At 36.4% G+C, this 20787-nt stretch overlaps 2 protein-coding genes across 5 annotated transcripts; both read right to left on the reverse strand.

Annotated features, from left to right (window-relative positions):
• Positions 1-1663: 1663 nt before the first annotated feature.
• On the reverse strand, positions 1664-7381 carry LOC116254635 (protein NEOXANTHIN-DEFICIENT 1). Of its 4 annotated transcripts, none has more exons than XM_050078027.1 (12): positions 7300-7381; positions 7058-7201; positions 6792-6875; positions 6630-6693; positions 5296-5342; positions 5000-5054; positions 4870-4908; positions 3482-3650; positions 3190-3250; positions 2866-2922; positions 2146-2444; positions 1664-1990 (listed from the first exon to the last, which is right to left on the reverse strand). In XM_050078027.1, exons 2-11 carry the CDS (start codon positions 7117-7119, stop codon positions 2162-2164), a joined length of 921 nt encoding a protein of 306 aa, XP_049933984.1. In that variant the 5' UTR covers positions 7120-7201; positions 7300-7381; the 3' UTR covers positions 1664-1990; positions 2146-2161. The 4 variants fall into 4 exon arrangements, with proteins under 4 accessions (XP_049933984.1, XP_049933986.1, XP_049933985.1 ...); XM_050078029.1 differs by lacking the exon at positions 7300-7381 and having other exon boundaries at positions 2146-2292; positions 2386-2444; positions 7058-7293; XM_050078028.1 differs by lacking the exon at positions 7300-7381 and having other exon boundaries at positions 3190-3244; positions 7058-7293.
• Positions 7382-20021: 12640 nt separating this feature from the next.
• LOC116254915 (uncharacterized) lies at positions 20022-20787 on the reverse strand. The gene is made up of 2 exons (XM_031630564.2): positions 20423-20787; positions 20022-20332 (listed from the first exon to the last, which is right to left on the reverse strand). The coding sequence occupies exons 1-2, from the start codon at positions 20738-20740 to the stop codon at positions 20237-20239; spliced, it is 414 nt and encodes a 137-aa protein (XP_031486424.1). The 5' UTR covers positions 20741-20787; the 3' UTR covers positions 20022-20236.

Genomic DNA, 20787 nt, shown 5'->3' on the forward strand with positions numbered 1-20787 from the left:
AAGACAAACAATACCGTATTGAAATCCAACTTTTAAATCCACAATCCAGATCTGGTATCATCCAACTTTTAAATTCACAACGAATCTGAACTGCATTATTTGGGTGCAGGGAAATTTTGACTGGCCAAATTGATGTTTACTATCAAATCAAACATTTATTTAAAACTAATCCAAACTCAAATATGATTGGATGTTATTTTTAAAATCTGAATCTAATCCGATTTCTTAATTGGACATTAAACTTTTTTCATATCCGACTTATTTAAAAACAGCTCGGATGGATATCTGTTCAGGAACTCCAATCATTGACATCCCTAACATATTGAGAGTATTAAAATCTAATTTTCACAATTATAGGCACAAACCTTTCAAACCTCTAAAAGTTGAGAGTAAGGGAAAAAACTCACTTGGTTTATGCATTTGAGCAAGAAACATTGTCTCTCGTCTTGGTTTGTTATTTTTGTAAATCAGAAAAAAGTGCTAAAAATTGTTTTCTTTTTTCTTTTCAATTTCCTTTCAAACATGTCACTTTTTGTTTTTCAAAGTCTACGATATGTTTTTAATAAATATAGCAAAACAGAGCTTAGGCTAAGCTCAACAATGAACTAGAATAAACATAATAGGGCAAACAATTAAATGTGATCATATGGTCATAAAGAAAAAGAAAAAACTGTTTGCATCTTGTACCCGAACCAAATCCAATCAACAGTAAGAAGGGGGTCGAAAAGGATGCCAAGTTGAAGACCCTAGATTAAGTTCAAGTTCAGATCCATTTTGCTGCGCGAGTTGAGTTTTCATATGTTCTTATCCATACCTTCAACTAAGGCTTTACCTTTACCTGGTGAACCATACAGGATTTAGATTCGAACTTGGATCTGGATTTTTAAAATCAAAACTGGGCCTGATTGATTTGCCATATAATAGTTTACATGCAGGCAGATTTGGATTTTAGTTGCAATTCCAGATTTGCTTGGTACCCATATTTGGGTTCAGGTGAAAGATTGCAGGCTGGATCTGAAATAGGTTACTAGTTATACCCTACTTTTCAAATCCAGCCAATTGGTTTTGAATTTGATTGTTAATTAATGCTGTTGTTAACTAAATTATAATACATTCAAAATATGCCGAGCCGAGGAGCATAATGTAGCTAGTTGGGTTGGTGGGTCGGTGAAAGCCCAAATTAACGCTTTTCGTGAGTGATTAGTTAGGTTGGTGGGTCGGTGAAAGCCCAGTTGTCAATTCGCTTCTTGTGACTTGTGAGTGCCACTCCTCTTGACTGCAATTGGTAGATGCAATGTTCTCTTCTCACCCGATCCTAAAACAGCTTTGGACACTAAGAGCGAGAGGAAAGGAGGCTAGGTTCAACTTCTCATCCAATCGCCAATTCAAAATATGCCAATTGCAGCACCTTGGAACTGTGTGGTAAGGACTTGTTAGTAGCTACGATCTGCTATCCATTTGAGTTTCCTGTGAATCCCAAAATAATCCATGATATCTACCACTGCGGATGAGGAACTGGACTGGGAAGGTCAGACGGGGATGGATCTGGTTCCATGGCCAATACAAGGCCAGCCTAGAAGGTCTAATTAGGCAATGGAAAGTTATATCAAATGAGCTGTTGGTAAGATCTAGATATCTGAAGATTCCAAACTAGAACACCAACTTACACGAAGGGCCTTGATCTTCGAAATAGTATTCCAACAAATGCTGAAGAATAAACGATGAATTACACCAGCTGGGAAAATTCTGAAAGATAAGTGTGAAGTGTGAACCAAATTCTTAAAGAACAGCAGACAGGACCAGACACCCTGTGCTGATGTAGCTGACCCTCATGATACATTTGCAACAAATGCAACAAAGGAGAAGATTCAGACTTGCTTCCACACATGGTCAAACAATAATTATGCATCCACACCCAAAAAAAAGATCCGTCCTTTGCTCATAGCAGACCATGTTCAAGAGCTTCTCTGCATGCAATCATGAGCTGGACCTGTTATGCTTTAGAAATTAGTCACATAAATGAAGAAACTGAACAGTTAAATCCTGCCATTAAAATTTTTCTTGTATGGAAGCTGCTTATCATGTGGAAGAGGCATACAAGAACCACAATAAATGAAATAAAAAGAGGATTACAGGTGTTCTCACCATGTTTAGTCAAGCTTCATCTCATCTTACTTGGTTTATGAATTACTATATGAGGAGCATCAACCTGCATTGTCATGTGGTTGAACTCCAATGCCAGTATAGGCTTTGATAGAAGAACAGAAATGCTTCTTTGACGTTCTTCGTTCTCTGTTGAGGAATTAAGTTGAACATTTTTTGAGTTGCTAGAATCTACAGAAGCTAAAGTTGAGCTACTTTCATCATCTATCTGGCATTCATTACCACAACTCATTTTCAAAGAGTCTGTTGCTGTTATTTTGGCAGGTTCAACTGCTCGGATGCTGCCAGCAAAAAAAAGAAGCTTAAATTTTAAGAAGTATAAAAAGAAATACAACTAAACAAAACCATGACGAAAGAACAGAAGAGAATAAAGAAAAATATGAGCATATGAAATGAATATATTCATATTGAGTTCAACAGAACCTATATCCAAAATCCAAATCCACAAGAGCCAAAGAGAGGCCAACTGAAAAAGAGGCTTCATTCAAGGATGATCCAATCAAATCCATGCATGTCAAGAGACCACATGTTAGCCAAATACTGATCTAGAACCCACTTCATTGATCTATTAACAATTTCACTTTTTAACCGACAGTTACATAAAGTATACTAATAAAAAACAAAGTGAAATTCCATAAATGTCTTACAAATTCTATCTTTTGAGATGAAAGCATAAGTTCAAGTTTGAGAGAGAAGAATAACCTGCAACTAATCTGGCAAGAATACTTAAGAAGGTGAGGATTGTCGTCAGTGTTGCCGCTGTACAGAACCATATCATAAAAATGAGATTGCTCCAACTTAAGAGTCAAAATCACAATCTGTTGCAGTTTGAGCAAGTATCACAAGCACCTGAGACATGAATATCAACAGATTCCAGTTGATTTTGTCATGATGAGAACATGTACTAAAAGCAAGCATGGCCATTATGACAAAGCAAATTAATTAATATGCAAATTGAAAAATACACCACATTTTAAATGCTTTTAATAACGGATCATTTAATTGACAAATTCTGCACGGACAAACCTGAAGCTAGGAAGGGACATCCGAATGTGAGGGCCCATCCAACTTTTATTTGTCTCTGACCCTTGCAATATTAGGAGAGGAAAAAAATAAATCATCCAATTGAAAGTTTAAGAACCTAACATGTTTACTTTCACCCCTGCAAAAATGTGGAAAAAGTTCATACTAATATTTAGCCAAGAAACCAAGATCACTCATTCTTCAAATTCTAATACATTGCATAGCTAACAATTAAGTGTAAATCCACAGTGAAGACATAAGTTGAACTATTAACAAAATAGGATATCAGAGATACCGGTCATAGGAATGCTTATATTGCACAACGCAGCAGAAGAAACGGTAACAGTATCCATTATTTCAATCTTCACAAACTTTTGCTTATTGTCATTCTTGCGGTCCAAACCTAAAAAATTGAGAAAACTTCTTTGCTTGACTTCTGTTGCTGTCTCGATCGCATCGATTCTCTTAATTAAAGATCAAAAGAAAGTCATCAGCATTATATGGGCATGCAGGGGCTTAAAAAGTGTGTGCAAGCTATAAAAATCATGCTTATGAACTTAGCTAAGCAACTAATGCAAGATAAGTTCCAACACAAGCACAGAGATACAAATTAGTATGCCATCGTCTAGGAAGGAAGCAAACCAAAATGTTGTTTTAGGTGCCTCTCATACCAAACTATGATTACAGATTATTGAGCAATTAATGTCCATTAGCAAAGATAACAAAATTGATAAGGCTTTCTTTCTTCATCATGTACTCTTTGTACTTGGTGCATGAATTTGTACAGCAATCTATATTATGATACTGCATATGGATTTCATATTCCAATATTGCGTAAAAAACTTTTGCATGTAAACAACATTGATAGCTTCTCTAGTTTAGTCTTTGAGGAGCCCACACATCTAGATGGAACATAGCACTTTTAACTATACAGACAGGTAACAACCAATCACACAAGAGGCACAAGTTTGTGATGAAGACCAATAGAGTAGCACAAAAAACTGCAAGTCTACATAGTACATATGCATTTATATGAACAAGGAAATCCACATAATCAATGTTCAAGGATCTTCATACGCTTAACTATAGTTATTAAAACATCACCTACATAGACAAAGGAAATCTTATGTACATAGAGACCAAGATCAGGTTGGAAATGACCACAAACATAATGTTTCTAAATTATAGAATATAAACCAACATAGACAAACAAGGTAGAAGGATCTCTTAGCCATATAAATCAACAAAAGTAAATGCTTGGATCCTCAAGAAGCATCAAACCCTTGCCATATAGTTCGAGTATTCAGTGAGATGGAAGCTTTTTTAAGCAAGAGATAAGGAAATCCATTAGACTTGAGAGTAATGATTCACCAATATTCCTTGTGATATTCTTTTGGACAACCTAATGTTGGGTTCACGGTTCACCATAAGTCAGGGGTAATGTGGCCCAGCAATCATCCATAACTTTTAAGAGTTCAAATATGCTGTTTGCACTCTATTACCCATTCTGCTTATTTCACAAGGAAGGAAACAGACGCAGTAAAGCGATATGGAACTACAGTCCTTGTTTTGTATATAACTCTCTCTCTAGCACACAAATGCATACACATATACAGAAACAAAAGGAAAAAGAAAAAATGCAGGGCATATGCCTGCATCTTTTTAATGCCAAAAGTGGATTACCTTAGAGAATGATGCATAGTGACTAGGCAATCCAACATCCTAGAGAAAGGGCAATAACAGCAGATGACCATGTGAGTAACTCCAAGCTATCTGAAGCACAAAAAAGAAGTTGAAATGCTAAATATAATACCTTCCTTCCATGCTGACAAGCTTCATGGCTGCTCACTAGGACCCTTGAAGCCCATCTAGCAACAACAGACACAAGGATTCACCAAATCAATCAAGAAAACTCATTTTCCAAATACTAACTCTATGGGAGACTCTAAAAATTTTGAATACAGGAATTTACTTCCAAGCAATCAGTCACTCTATCGAGAGCAGATCACATAGCCACAATCACAAGAATGGAATCAGAAAGTTTTCCAGTCTTTAGAAATATTGCATGGAAAAGAAGAAGACTAATCAAAGTTTGTTAGTATAACTTACGCGCATGAAGTTGGTGGATTCCACACAATGCCTGCAATAGTCACCAGCTGAAACAGTAAACGAGTGTTTCTTGGTCAGCTACTACCAAATAATGCCATATACTTAAAGAACATAACGAACTTGACCAGCGTATGATTCTAAAGTTTAAGCTGGATCCACATCTTTAGTTTTTGAATCAGAGAAGAACAATGCAAGCCTAAACTCAAGCTTTGGCCAACGATCAGAACTTCCATAAGAATAGAACATCGCCTGAAAAGTGGGCATGTAAACTCAAATCCTTTAAAGAGTATTATATTAATAACGAAGATTCAGAAAGTAAAAATGTGCAAGCGGCAGAAGACAAGAAATATAAAGACCACTAAAGTCCAGATATATCACAAATTAGAAGATTCAACGAAACCAGTCCCATTTTCAGCATATTATCTATTCAAAGGATCCCTTATTTTCTTGACTTATGCTATTACACTTTACCACTCCGAGTTTTTCTTAAACATAATTTCCCATTTATTGTGTGTGTGTTTTTTCTTGTTCACATTTGAACTAAGAAACGGCTTTAAGACAGCCAACTTCGTGCAAAAATACATAACGTTCTAAATTTGCTTTTCCATTTTCAAACTCTATCCATGCTTGAAATTCACCAGGCCTGCAACGAACGTTCAGCTCCTTAGTCAAGAGCTGGGGTTCATGGGGCCACCAGTAACATGTCAATGTGTATAGGATAACTGATCGTTGAACCACTCAAGCCAAGTAATGAACGGCATCCGACACCATGTGTTGATAAATTCAGCAAAGCTTGTATAAATTAGCCAAATATCAATTGCTTAGCGATTTGGGCACCAAGGAACAAACTGAATCGACATGCTTGACCCATGAATCATAGGGACAAACTGAATCAACACCCTTGAGCAATCAATTGAAGCTATACATTCAGGCGTATTCCTGAATGTCATGAAATTAGTAATGCTGTAAGATTTTTGAGCACCGACAGGGATGGAGGATGAACTGGATTGATGCACTTGGGACAGGAACTCCCGAAAAATATCTCTACTGCAGAGAAGAAAAGAAGAAATAAACCCCAAATTCTGAAGACGGGAAACTTCACTTTCACTTTTTCTATTCTGAAGATTTTCGGTTGAAAATGTTTCAAACCCAGAAGATCAACTCATCCAAAGCCCTGAGTTTCCTTAGGTACCCACATACTAAATTTCTTTTCATTTGCTGCTGCTTATAACGAGTACCCATATAAGAAGAAAGAGAATTGTTCATGCAACTATTCATCTAAAACAAAAACAACAGAAAAAAAGAGAGAATCAGAAACAAAAAAAACGAGTTACCTCATCAAAGGCTCCAGCAGGACTGTCTTCGTAATGGGCAAGGAACATCCCACCAAGGGTATATCTGGATAAAGCATAGTTTCCTCCCCGTTAGAGGTGAGCATGGATTGACGACGAAACCGAACTTACATACGACAAAGAAATGGATGTCGATTGGCATACCCAAATGCTTCAACGAGTCGAAGGTCCTTTGGGACCAGGGCACGAACCGTATCTGCTTTCACAAGGTGAAGCTGGTACAGTGCTCTAATGAAGCCACAAAACCACGAAAAAAGCAAAATTAAACAGTCGACCACCACAATCTGTCGAGAACGAAGAAACTAAACTGCCCACTGAGGATGGAAACGGAGTTACAGAAGCTAGAAAAAAGAATCAGGAAGCCGCCAAAAGAAGAAGCCCGGATTAAACAAAGCATCATATTCACTTGCCTTCCTTTGAAAATCCATGGAGGTCCCAAAGAATACCTCCTTGAAGATTTTGCTTCTTCCATTTGTATTCTTTTCCTCTCTCTAGATCAAGTTCATCTAGCAGTATCTACTTGCTCAAAGATTTGCAACTCGTGAAGCCACAATCTGCAAACCCACCAGGAACTATGAAGAGGATAAACTTACCGTTATCCAGACCAATAAAGGACGCATTGTAGCAGATACGTCCTCGCATTCATACGAACCTTTTCCATTTACCGTTGGAAAAGCCGCACTCCCCTGGCTCTCCCCTGCGCAGAAAACAATGGCCCCCAGACGGCTAAAAACTGTGGGCACAATTATTGACTCTTGACGTCGATAACCATTTGCAAAACAAGTCCATCGAACGCTGCTGCCACGTCCTTATTGTGGTCCGTTCCCGTCGTAAAAGTGACTTTCCACGTCTTTAATGTGCACAGTGTCCTCAAAATTGTGCACAGTCAAGTCGGGCTTGACGCTTGAGTTCGTAGGGATTTCAAGCTGATAAAACGACGAGGAGCTCAGTCCCGCTAATTTTTAATTAATTTTCGATTTTTCAATTTTTTAATCATTATTAATAGTTTAAAGAATAGCCATTAGTGTTTTCAAAATTCTTAACTTTTTTTTTTTTTACATTTTTCAATCTTTTCAATTTATTTGGACCTGGCGGGGCCGACTCTCCGGATCTGATTTTAGAACAATGTTTCCGTTCTATTTTGTCAGGTCAATACGAAATTTTACTTATAATAAAGAAAAAATATTCAGTCGATTCAGTTGACTATATTTTTACCTAATAAAATAATAACAAGAATCTACTGATATATTTGTTTTTAGATAAAAAAAAAATTTATACGTTACTCATGCGCTCTTTTTTTTCGAGATCAAATACTTTTAAAGGTGTTTGACACCCATAACAAATTATTAACTAACATAAATGTTTGATGAATCTATAACAAATTATTAATTAATATAATGTTTGATGAATCTACTCTAAATTTAAAGGCATAATTGTTATAAAATAAGTTATGAGTGTTAAGTGGCCCTTTAGGGTCCGTTTAAATGCACGTTGATAGAGGCATTTTGGATCTTGGCGTGTTTGCATGGGCCGTAAATAAAGTTTTCATAAAATATAGTTTTTATAAACAGAGTTTTTTTTTGTTGTTAAAATGAGTTTGCAGTGCCTACGATACTTAATGAATACGTGGTATTTCACTCTAGAAATGAAATTGGGACTCAAAAGTCCAGAAAAGTTCTACGGCAAAACAAACATGGAGCTTTAATCTCGGGCGTTTTTACTCAACCCTAATGTTTTTGTTCTAGCATTATAGTTCCACCAAATCAGGTGAAACTTTTCAGAGAAAGAGACGTGGTAATAAAAGTTTCATGTCATCACATCACCTGACATCTACTCGATACCAAATGTCTGGCATTTTGAAGCCGGGCATTTTAATATAACATAATGTATTCAATGTAGCTAAGTATAAACTTTTGGCACTTTTACATAATGGTAAAATTCAATGTTTGTTTACTTGGTGTGACCCACATAAAAAGAATTTTATATTGGTCTCACATCTCACATCCATGACTATCAAAGACCCTATGGTTCGGATTTGAGTTAGGATACTCCTATAAAAACTATGCAGCCAAACACGCTCTGATTTCAAGTGTTTGGTTTTTTTTATTTTTGAAGATCTTAAATCTAAACCCCGTAAAACGCCATTTTGCAGCTCTGTAACTGTCGGATGAATCTACCCTAAAGATTGAGTAGATTCATAAGACATCATATGCAAATCCATGAACCCCTAAGCAACACAATCTTTTAAACTTGCATGTGGTAACAACTTGTACAATTTAACTTTAAAAATTGGGAGATCTTCTTTTTTTTTTTTCGTTATTTTTTCATTTATTTTTTAACTATTTCTTACATTGGGTAAATAATTGTAAATAGTCTTACTTTTTGAACACAATAGTTGAACGCTTGAACAACTTTATATTAACTTAGAAAGGTTGAACGGCGATCAATTATTTGCCTAGACGACATACATCTTTTCTGTACTATTGTCTATTCTGTATAAAAAGATGTAAAATTTCAATCAATCGTCACACTTTTAACATAAGGCATTCAACTATTAACAAAAGATGGGCCTCCATTCCAGGTGGGGGGCTCGCATGGGCTGTGACCTCTCTCAATTTTTTTTTTTTAAATTATATGTTAATTTTAAAAAATTTTACTTGTTATATATAAAAATTTAAAAAAATAATATTCTGGCCTGTGTTAAAATTTTAGAAACTTTAATTCGGCCTCCTCGTGAAAAATTTCTAGCTCTACCCATGCAGGTGAGAGGGAAAGACCGAGCACCAAGCATGGAGCTAAAGTTTTCATTTAGCTCCTTCTCTCCTTATAATATAGAGCCTGCTTTTCAATAGACACTTTTTTTCACTGTGCTTCAACTTGCGTATCAATGATCATTTTTTTTGCCGTCTTTCATACTTAAAATAAAAATTGTCTGACTATCAACTTTCACCCCAAACCCATGCATTGTGCCAACCATCAAAGTACAAAAAATGAACCTCAATTTAGAAATTCCAAAACATGAAGCCCACTTTCAAAATTATAACCAAAGGCCAGGCGTGCGTTTGATAGAAAGTTTAAAAAAACTTAGACCATGTCACCTTTATTTCACTTCACCAAAACTGTATTTGGTACGTTGTTAACACTGCATCTATTTGGTATCTGTCAATTCCAATATTCATATACAATGTAACTTCCACTTTTCCGAATGCATGAACTCCTTGCAGATTCCTAACACCAAATGAGACAATATTTCATGCATCTCCTCTACTATAAGATCTTAAACACAAGCCTTTTATACAGATGAACCTTATGAAATTATTCAAGCCCAACGAATCATGTCTTATAAAGTGCATTTACCCACTTTCCCAAATGCATGAACTCCTTTAATATTTCTTTAACTCCCAATGAGACGTGACAGCCATCTATTCCATGACAAGATCTGCGCACAAACTAAAGCTTTTCAAACAGAAGAAATTTATAAAAAGTATTCACAACCAATCATGTCATGTACATTGTATTTTCTTTTCATGTATGTTTTTTCAGTCAAACATGCTTTTATATATGCTTTCCAATAAGGTATGAACCTTCCTTCACGAGTCACATCGAAAGTGCTTCGCTGTAAAGGATTTTGAACGGTTCCATCAAGTCCTAATCAAGGACCAAACCTACCATTCCGCAAGGGGAACTTGCTCGTGGGCCGTGGGGTCAAGACATTTTGGTCTGGCCAAGAATTAGGCTGTCAAGTGAGTGCATGAATAGTATAACCCCGAGAGTAGAGGTGAATATGAGCTGAGTTGAGCTGAGTTCAGTCAGCTCAAGATTAGCTCGACTAATGAAAGATTGACCTCAATTCGGTTCGAATTCGAGAATAACTCAATAGAAGCAGCTCGAGCTCAACTCGATTAAAGCTCGACAAACTAGTAAACTCGTTTGCATATATCGACTTGATTAATGCTCGACAAACTCGATTAAAGCTCGAGCTTGACTCCACAGTTATGTGTTGAGTTCGAACTCAACTCGATTATTTGAACAAGTCGACTGAACTTCAGCTCGACTCATTAAGTAAATGACTCAGTTAAAACTCGTTCATGAGTCCAGCTTTAACGAGTCGAGCTCCAATAGCTTGACTCCTTGTTCACCCTACTCGAGAGGGGTATAATCTAGCTAGTTGGTAAGAGTAGAGTTACAATAAACTTCACGTCTTTCTTTCGATTCTAATGAATACTATGCTTTTGAGTTTAAAATGAGATAAATAAGACAACAATATGACGGTTTCCTGACACTGTACCTTGAGACTAACACAACCTACCTTAGAGCAAAGAGAAATGGGGAAAGATGAGAGCCGAGCCTTCATCTATGCATCTACCTGCTCACCCAGAAGTACTCTTGGAGCATTTATATTTATATTGTGAAAACAATAAGTAAAATTTGTATTATTTTTATCAACGAGGCATTATGTGTGCACTCAACATAATATAATTTCTCGTTTTCATTATTATTATTAATATTGGAACTGCTTTTGTGGTAAATTATGGCGATGTTTTGTCAATGTATTATGGTTGTCTATGCATAAAATTTTAATGCGCTGTAAGCAAGTGATTTTGAATGCCTTCGGGATCAAATTATTCACATCTGTGATTTTTTTTTTCTGACCATAGGAATAATTTTAGATGTTCCTTTTTTTCGCATTGTAAGCAGGTGATATTCACATCTATTGCTGGTTTATCATCTTTGTTCATTACTCAAATGGAAATACTGTTTGGCATGTTGCTGCTTGAGTGAATAGATCATGTTTCATGCAGCCAGAATGTGGATATGTATATGGTTGATGAGCCAACTAGTGCAGATCTGGCCCTTAGTGGTAGCGTATAGTGTCATAAAAAGTAATAAAGCATCACTATGGCACTTTTTAGCTTGTTTTCAACTTTTTTCTTTTTAAATAGTAATAATCACAATAGAAATAATATTTTATAGATAATATTCACATAGTTTTTAAATGTATAATCCAAATCTAAGATGTCAACCGATCATATTCAAATCCGATATACTCTTAATATCTACTTTTTCAGATTTTTACAATTCAAATTCAAATTCAAATATGAATGAAATTTTTTTTATCCAAAACCGAATTCAAAATCCAATATTAGAATCCAAATCTAATTTTTATATCTATATCCGAATCCGAAATCCAGCCGATTTTGAAAAGGTAAGGGCATTGGATATATGATATTCATTTAAAACTAAATCTGATCCAAATCTAAATCCGCATCAATTCAATTTCTTAATCAAATACTATTTTCTTTTTCATATCTGATTTTCTGGAAACAGTTTGATCATATATCTGATCTAAATTAAATATATTTAACATCTTTATCCAGACCTCCACTTTTTTGCCATTCAAACAAAAATTTTTGTCATGTAAGTTTTAAAAACTTGCCGAATTTTCATGCGTCATACAATGCAACCTTTTGTTTAACATATTATAAAACTGCTTTTAATTTTAATTGGAACACCTTCGTTTGCTGCCACTTGGCAATGTCAAATGATGCGGCTAAGACTTTAGGCTGGCCTTTGATAGCTTCAAGTGTCAAATATAATATTATATATTAAACCGATAACTCAAATAACCTTGTATCTTATACTCATCGCAGTTAAATAAAGCTTATTTTCATTTGGATGTACAATTATTTCATGTTTAGAAGTCCAGTTGTATCTGTCCATCAAATTGGCATTTTCTACTCCCAATTACATTAACTCCATGATGAAATGTTAGAAAAAATAAAAAAAATAATAGTTTTTAGCTGTTTCTCTTACTATCTCATTAACATTTCAAAGAATACCTCTCATTCTATATGATATACACAGTTTTTCATTGTAAAAGATCCTTGGGAAACTGAGATCCATATGAGTCTGTTTGTTTCACAGTGAATATGAGATCCGTGGAGATTCTAGATCTCAGATCCATGAATAAAAATCCTTAGGTTTTTTACTAGAGAATGGAGGTTCTTCTAGAGAATGGAGGTTCTTATCATCATTCATCAATAAAGCCAAACTAGGAAGGGAGAATAGCCTTATGATTTCACTAGAAAAAGCTTAGTAGGGGTAGGGATATCTGCTGCAAGCATGGGCGGAAGGAAGGGGGGCCCGCCTAGGCCATGATACTATCAAGCTAATGATTTTTTTTTTATATTGAAAAAAATAATATTTTTTAATTGCATAATGTATTTTATGTATTAGAATTCAGTTTGGCCTTACCCGAATCCAGAGATCAGACTGTCGGCACGCTCCTAAGGGTGCGTTTGATGCACAGGGAAGAATTTAACGTGGTAAATTTTTCTGAAAAATTTTTCTGAAAAAAAAAACAGGATGAAATTTAACCCTCTTTCTATTTGAGGTCATGTTTGATGCACTGAAAGAATTTAACATGTTAATTTTAACCTTGTTTGATGCACAAAAAAGAATTTAACCTGGTAAATTTAACCTTGTTTGATGCACAGGGTAAAAAAATTAAAAGACTTTTTTTAGAACTGCAAATAAAAAAAACCCAACCGTAACTGTAAAACACATATCACATTGCAAAAAATCATAAACCATGCAATAAAAGCCATGCATTTTAGAATGAACTTGTTTCAAGGGCTTGCTCATCTATATCAGCCACAGAGAGCATCACAGAGAGCATTTTAGAACAGTACATCACGATAAAACCAATAACAAGGATCGCAGCTATATCAGACACAGAGAGCATTTTAGAACGGTACATCACGATAAAACCAATAACAAGGATCGCAGCTTGGAAATCTTACATATTTCATCAATATGGAACAACTCAATCCATAAGTACGTCACTCCCATTGATTCAATAGTACAATAACAATTGGAGTGGAATGTACAGAAACCAAATGACAACAAAATAAAATCTTCCACTAGTAGAAGTGGTGAAGACTCCAATTCCTCTTTTAATTTCGTTCTTTGTAGAAAACCCATGTCTGATAATCCGGCATACACTACATTTTTCAGATATGCAAAGGTTGGACAAGCCGTTCATGCCTAACGAGCATGTGACAGTGGTGCCATAAAATCTCAACAATTCATTGCCATCAGCAAGGCAACGTGGATGTTTCTTTGGCAACTTGATGGCTTTTATCTTCACCATTTCTCTGTATTCTTCGAATCGAGCAAGTGTCTTTTGCATGTTATGAACTTTTAAAACCCTTTCTATTCTACCACAGTGGCTCTCCGACTTCAACCAGCTTGTCCTGCAGATAATCTCCACAATCTTTCTAGATGAATCACCTTCAACCAGCTCAGTAACTGCAAAAAAGATGACATCAGATATCACTAATCCCAGAAGAAACATCTCTTCAAACGAAGTTCGTCTAACAAAAGGTTGTCCTGTAAAGAAGGCTATGAATACGGCAGTCTGAAGAAACTTTGTTATCAGATGAATGCAGACCATTAATAATCGCATTCGAACGAGCCATAACCTCCATGACAGAAAAGAGGTCTAATGACTCCAAATCTTGAAGTAGGTGAGATGAACATAAATGCATGTATCGTCATTCATTGTTTTCCAACACATCATTAAGCTTTTAATACAAGTTAAAGGTAGTGCCCAATTTTCACAGGGTGTCTATGCTCAGCCACAGACACCCTCATGAATCAGAACAGAGAGCAAAAGGGAAAAAAAAACCTTCATCCACTGTATTAGAAGACGCGATCTAGAGCCTCCCACTTTCCAAACTGTTCTCCGCATTTGTGGCAAGTCACATTGAGCTTCAGAACTGCGTGAGAACCTTCGGCTGGACACCGGAAGACCGCTCCCGCTAAAGATAGCAGCAGAGAGAGCAGAACCACCGTGCTTGGACTGATCTTCTTGGAGGCGTTGCAGCGACGGTGATTACGGCACTGATTTGGGAGAAGACGAGGGCATCAGAGAGCAAGAGAGAAAGGGGGAAAGATCACCGACAGAGGAGCGGAACGGCGGCGGAGCGGCGACGGTGGGAGCGGCCAAAGACAATGAGCAAGGAGGAGCTGCCGGCTATCGCTGCGGGCAGAGGAAATGAGGGGGAAAGTCGAGCGGGGGAGGGGAAGAGTCTCGAGCGCGGGGAGATCCATCGAGCGCGGGGATTCATCGAGCGGGTGGAATTCCACCCGCTCGTGTTACGTGTTAAACGGGGGTGAATTTCACCTCGTTTGACACATGTTTAGGTCGGGCGGGTGAAATTTCACTCGCCCGTACGGTTTTTTCTGAAAAATCGGAATTTATTTAGGAATCAAACGCCCTCTAAAAAAACTACAAGTAGTGAAAATCTATTGACAAAATATCTGCTTGGGAATAGCACCTGTTAACTATAGATAAACTACTTTTACTTTTACTAGTCGTGTGTGGTGCAAGTCTTCAGTTGGTATATTTTTGCGACTGACAAGTACATATGCAAGTACATATGCAATAGATAGTGGTACATGATCGTATACTTTCTCTACTTTGAATAATTTTGCAAATGTCTAAGCTTTTTTGGTCACTCCTTTCATACTTTATGTTGTTTCAGCAAAACATGTTTACATTTAATAATGATTTCATTTATCAGGTGCCCCTACCATATAATGAACACAATGTCAAGATTAGTTAAAGTGCATAGAGGAACAGAAAAATTACCATATAATCAGCACGATGTGAAAATTACTTAAAAGTGCATAAAAGAACACAAAAAGCAATACTTGGATGTTAACTGAAGTAAAAGATGCTCATATTTAATATGTTAAGATAAATATGTTGTTGCCATATGTAAATTGGTTGTAAATTATAGCTGAAATATGTGACCCATTTTTTTCTAGATTGGTTTTTATTTTTAATTTCAAGACCCAAATTGATGTTGCAATAAAGCTTGGAGTTCCTATTGCTTTTTTTTTTTTTGGTTTCTTTCTGTTGACCCTTTTTCCTTTTAAATAAATACTTAGTGTTTACCTTCTTGACCTTTTGATATCTTGGTTTTGTACATAGTTCTTAACAAATATAATAAGGACGTCATGTGTTCGTTCATGATTTATTTATTTGAATCCTACATGAGGTTTGAACCCATATGTAATGGTGGTTGAGTGGATTGTGTTCATTTATGGGCTTTACTGCAACCCTTTTATCTGGAGGACTGATAATTATATTTTTCTCACTTCAGTAGAGTGGCCACGCTACTGAATGGAAGCTTAACTTGGTTTGAGAATTTTTTTGTACGTCAAATAATTTTCATTAAAAAATATATATATATTTTAATTATACTTTGTATTTTTTGGATTTGAATTCAATTTGACCCTACCCAGATCCAAAGGTTGAACTGTCGACCCGCCCCTAAAGAAAATCCTGTACCTCATCCCGTGGATTTCCTTATATTCCCGAAAAAATCTTCTCTTCCGATGGATTCCCGCCGAATGTTGCTGTTCCAGTCGATCCCTTGGTGCTTGTTTTCTGGTGGGATTTGATTTTCCGACAACCTACCTTTGATCCCCTTTCGCATGGTCGGAGCAGCGCCTAGGTCATGGCCCCACCCTAACTAACTTAAAAAAAAGTTTACATTGGAAAAATAAAAAATTGTTAGTTGTGCAATGTATTTTTTTTATTTGAATTCAAATTAAAATAGAGCTTGCATGTTAGATATGGGATGTCTCCGCAGAGACATTTGCATGCTGGATATAAAGTTTCTATTCTAAATATGAAGAAACTATTTACTACTGCTGCCTTCTTTACAAGCTACATATGAGCTACTGACTTCATGCTATGCGAGAAATGGAGTTACTTTTCATGAGTATAGATAGCACTGATTCCTTGCTTTCAGACAACCATGTGCATGTATTATACTCATGTCGTAAATTTCAACTATTTGGTCTAGAAAAAGCATTAGACCCAATAATGTCAAAGAAACAATTACAAGAATGAGGATTCAGTTTCATGTTATATATTCGATAAAGTAAGAAAAGAAGAGAACACCACCAATTTAGAATATCAGCAAAAGAATAAATTTAAATAGTTAAACTGAGCTGTTTTGGACAAATATAAGCCTTTGTAAGATTGTAACTAAATCTGTAGTTATTGCAAGTGTTGTTACATGTAGTTTATCTTCTTTCAATTTGTAAGGGAAATTTACAACCGTTTCGAAGGAATGGTCCTCAATAAAAGGAGCTGTTACATTACTAAATATTTGATACTAGAGTGACCGACCTTTTAGAGGTTGCATGATCACCTAAGATTTAAAATCTATGAATTTTTTATACTGGGGCATGCCTTTGCAGATATGGCATAAGATTATGGTAAAATCCATTATCCATATATAATTCGTCGATCTTAAGTCATACTCGAGTGCCATGCTTGAAATTGTGGTTTTATATGTGCTTTTGCATCAAGAAAATCACAGATTTAAGATCAGATATATGGGATAGGATTTGATCTTAAATCTACTCGAAATTTTAAGTCGGAGACAATCAAACGCCCCGTAGGTTGTGAAATTTTAAGTTTTTATTTATTTATTTCAAACCGGCATATTATATCCTTTTTGGTAACAGAAAGCGGTCATCTTGAGGTGATTTAAAAAAAAAAAGCACTTAAACAAGACGGAACAAAGGAAGAAAAATTTTGCACAAAAATTGCAGTGTCGATACGGATATGAGCACAAATTTAATTTACTAAGGTTCGAGTTGAATATTGATTTTTTCCCTGATTGGTGCCATTATTATGACTGGTTCTCACAGGCACGAAAAAGTGAGCGAGCATAGCGTGAAAATTTGGGTAATAAATACTGATCAGTTCTTTTTAAGGCTTATTTCTCTTTTCCTGTTTAATTTTACTTATAATTTTAGGAAACAAATTTTCTAGTAACGGTCACGTCTTCTTCGAAGTAAGCTTTCGTTGTAGAAAACTAAATACATTTTCTCAATATTGTGTTCTCAAATTACACTTTTATGCTTTTCCACTTTTATCAAATCCACATGCCATTTGAAAAGGAAAAATACATAGTTTAAAACATTGCAAGAAACTATAACTAAAAAATACATAGTTTAAAATACTGCAAGAAATTATTACTACTGTTTTCTGCTTCTCAAATTAACGGAAATCTTTTTTTTTTTTTTTTAATACAAGGGAAATATACATGATTTGCATGTTGTTTTTAGCTTGTAGTGTGAAATGTAGGTAAAAAAACGGGGCCATTAGGAAATCAATTAGTTTGAAAATTAATTTTCCATAGGAACATTAACACCATTCAAACATATATATATAAACGTTGTCACATTTTTTCTCAAATTTCTGAAATCATGGGAAAGAAATATAGAAGGAGATGGGCTAACTTCTTATTTCAATTAAAAAATAATTTAAAATATTTTGAATTGATTTGAAAATAAAAATGGAGGGAATCAGCCCATACATTCTGATCCAAGCAACAAGGATTACTAGAATATGCTCTGATGACCTGAATCTCGATACTTAATTCGGACCTGCTGCTATCTGGCCACACCACTTTAAATCAGCCGGATATGAAGAAAAAAAGAAAACGTTTGATCGGGTTAGGCCCAGACTTGATTTTTGGATGTTGGGCCGGGTCGAGTTAGGCCCGACTCTTATCGGGGTCGAGCCGGGCCCGAGCTTGGATGTCAAGTATCGGGCCTAGCCCAGACTCCATTTTCGGATGTCGGGCCGGCTCGAGCCCGACTGTTAATCGGGCCGGGGCAGGTCAGCCCCATACCCAGGCCTACTGCTACCCTATGGGTCCTGAATTTTAATTAAAAAATGGACTCATAATTTCAGGATTAAAATTCTTTGTTTGATAATGCAATTGTCATTTCATCAAACATGGGAATTTTAATTCTAGAATATGCGCCCTAAAAACTTACCAGTTCTTTTTATTGGACAAACAAAAAGTATTTAGTAATCCGTATTAAGCAGCTTATCTACATTTGTAATTTGTTGAACATAAAAATACATTGGTGCAGGTGAGGTAACTGCTTGACTGCATGTATCTCTCGATTTCCATCAGCCATGCTAATGGAATATATGCTACGTGATAAACTTCACCATGGGCTGAAGGCAATACAATACGGCCTGTATGGGAGGGAGGCTATCAAACACGATGACTTCTTCCCCAAACTCAATATGCAAAAGCTTTGGCATGACTTTTCCAAGATTTTCGTCTCGACCTTAGAATGCATCAATCATGCTCTTACTGCGACAAACAGCTAAGAAATTCCATGCCGAAGAGACATTGGGCAAGTTCAAATCTTAACCAGCGTTTGGATGAGATGGTGTTTTGTAAAGACCAATTTTTGAAAAAAAAAAGATTATATATATATATATATATAGAGAGAGAGAGAGAGAGAGAGAGAGAAAGAGAGCCGATAAAATGAGAATTTATACGAAAATTTAGGGACAAGAAGTTTCCTAAACAATAGCCGCAAAACATAATCAAGAGAGAGAGAGAAAGAGAGAGAGAGAGAACCGATAAAATTGAAATGTATATCAAAATTTGGAGACAAGATGTCTCCTAGATACAAAAACAAAAGTTGGGGACAAGAAGTCCCCTAGGTACAGTAACAAGCCACAGAGAAAGAGAAAAAAATAGAGAAAGAGAGAGAGTATCAATGAAGCAGTCTATCTGGGTTCTTGGCTCAAGCTACATTAAAAATTGTATCATTCAAAGAATCTGGTATAGTCTGTGAGCCTGATGGGTAAAAGCAGGGAGGAATTAAGAGGTACTACTTATAAAATTTATTTTTTAAGGGGCATAAATATGTAAATAAGAAGAATTACTCTGAAGCATCAATATGAAAGTAAAAGGAAGCATGTTTTTACCCACAGACTCCTCCGTGAGAAAGTCAGCCACTGATTGAATCTTCGTCCCAGGTGCAATTTTCTCAAGTCACCAGAAAAAGAGAGGGTATGATCCATCTTGGTTCTTGGCTCACTCGATGATTTAAATGCTCCCTTCTTTTTAGGAAAAGAAAAAGGAGCAAAATTTTGCATTTTCACGGCTCCATGATTCAATGCAGTTTCCAATCAAAAGCTCAATCTCTTGTAGAATGGCAAAGTTGGGACTTGTCCTCACAGTTATCAACTCAAAACCTCTCACACTTCGTATCTCAACTCCCACCACCTACTGTTCATGTTGAACATATCCAGCACGGTGTGATCTCTGGTTTAATACTTGCTTCAATAGTTCCCAATTTTTATAAGATTCTGCTCAAAGAGACTAATCGACGGCTATATTTCTAAAAAATTTTAGCAAGTTGGTTACATGGGTAGGGCAGAAAATAAAAAAAGGCATAAGAAACTTACTCTACGAATTCATTGTTTCAACAGAAAGTATGCAATTAAGTGCAGCCGATTCTGTTATACTATTGAATAAAAGATCTAAACTCATGATTAGATTTAGCTGGAGCTGATCTTCTTTCTGCAGCACTTCATGTTTCACTATCACAAAGCAGAAAGCGAGAGAGAGAGAGAGTACATATCTCACAAATGCAAAGCAACTAATTAATAAGTACATTACGGGGCACGAGGATGCCAGCTAAGAATGAAACTTCATTACAGAATCGAGAAGACAATCTCAATTTCAACAATCAACAGTTGGCATTCCGAGCTGCAGAGAAGGCCCACCCTGTGTCTTCTTCAAGCACTTGGAAGCAGCACCAAACAATCGATACCAGGCCTGAAAAAAGACACTACCCACATCAGATTCCACTATAGTTCGTGTAATGGAAGAATCATAAGATTCAAAGAAGAGTCCTCTTCTACTTACTTTCTTTGGCGTTGCTCCATTTGCCAGATTGAAGCACAGAGCCTTCCCCTTCTTCTTCTTCTTTCTCTTCACGGATTTCATCGGCTTCGCAAAGAGGGGACTCCGCCCAATTGAGCATCTCCTTCTCTTCCTGAGAGACTCCAAATGGTCGCCGGAGGAACTGACGGGAAAGGTGCCCCGCGGGAGCAACGGCGACCAGATTCCGCTCTGTTGGTAGTCGAAATCGTAGGCGGTGGCGTCCGGGAACTTACCGGCGATCTGTCGAGACATTCTCTGGTCGAAGTACTCGATTGTTATGATCCTCTCGATCACCTTCATCTTCGCTTGCTCGGTTTAGGCTCCACACCATTCCCTCCTCCCTCCCC

The sequence above is a fragment of the Nymphaea colorata genome, chromosome 5 (assembly GCF_008831285.2).
Source record: "Nymphaea colorata isolate Beijing-Zhang1983 chromosome 5, ASM883128v2, whole genome shotgun sequence".
Lineage (NCBI taxonomy): Eukaryota > Viridiplantae > Streptophyta > Magnoliopsida > Nymphaeales > Nymphaeaceae > Nymphaea > Nymphaea colorata.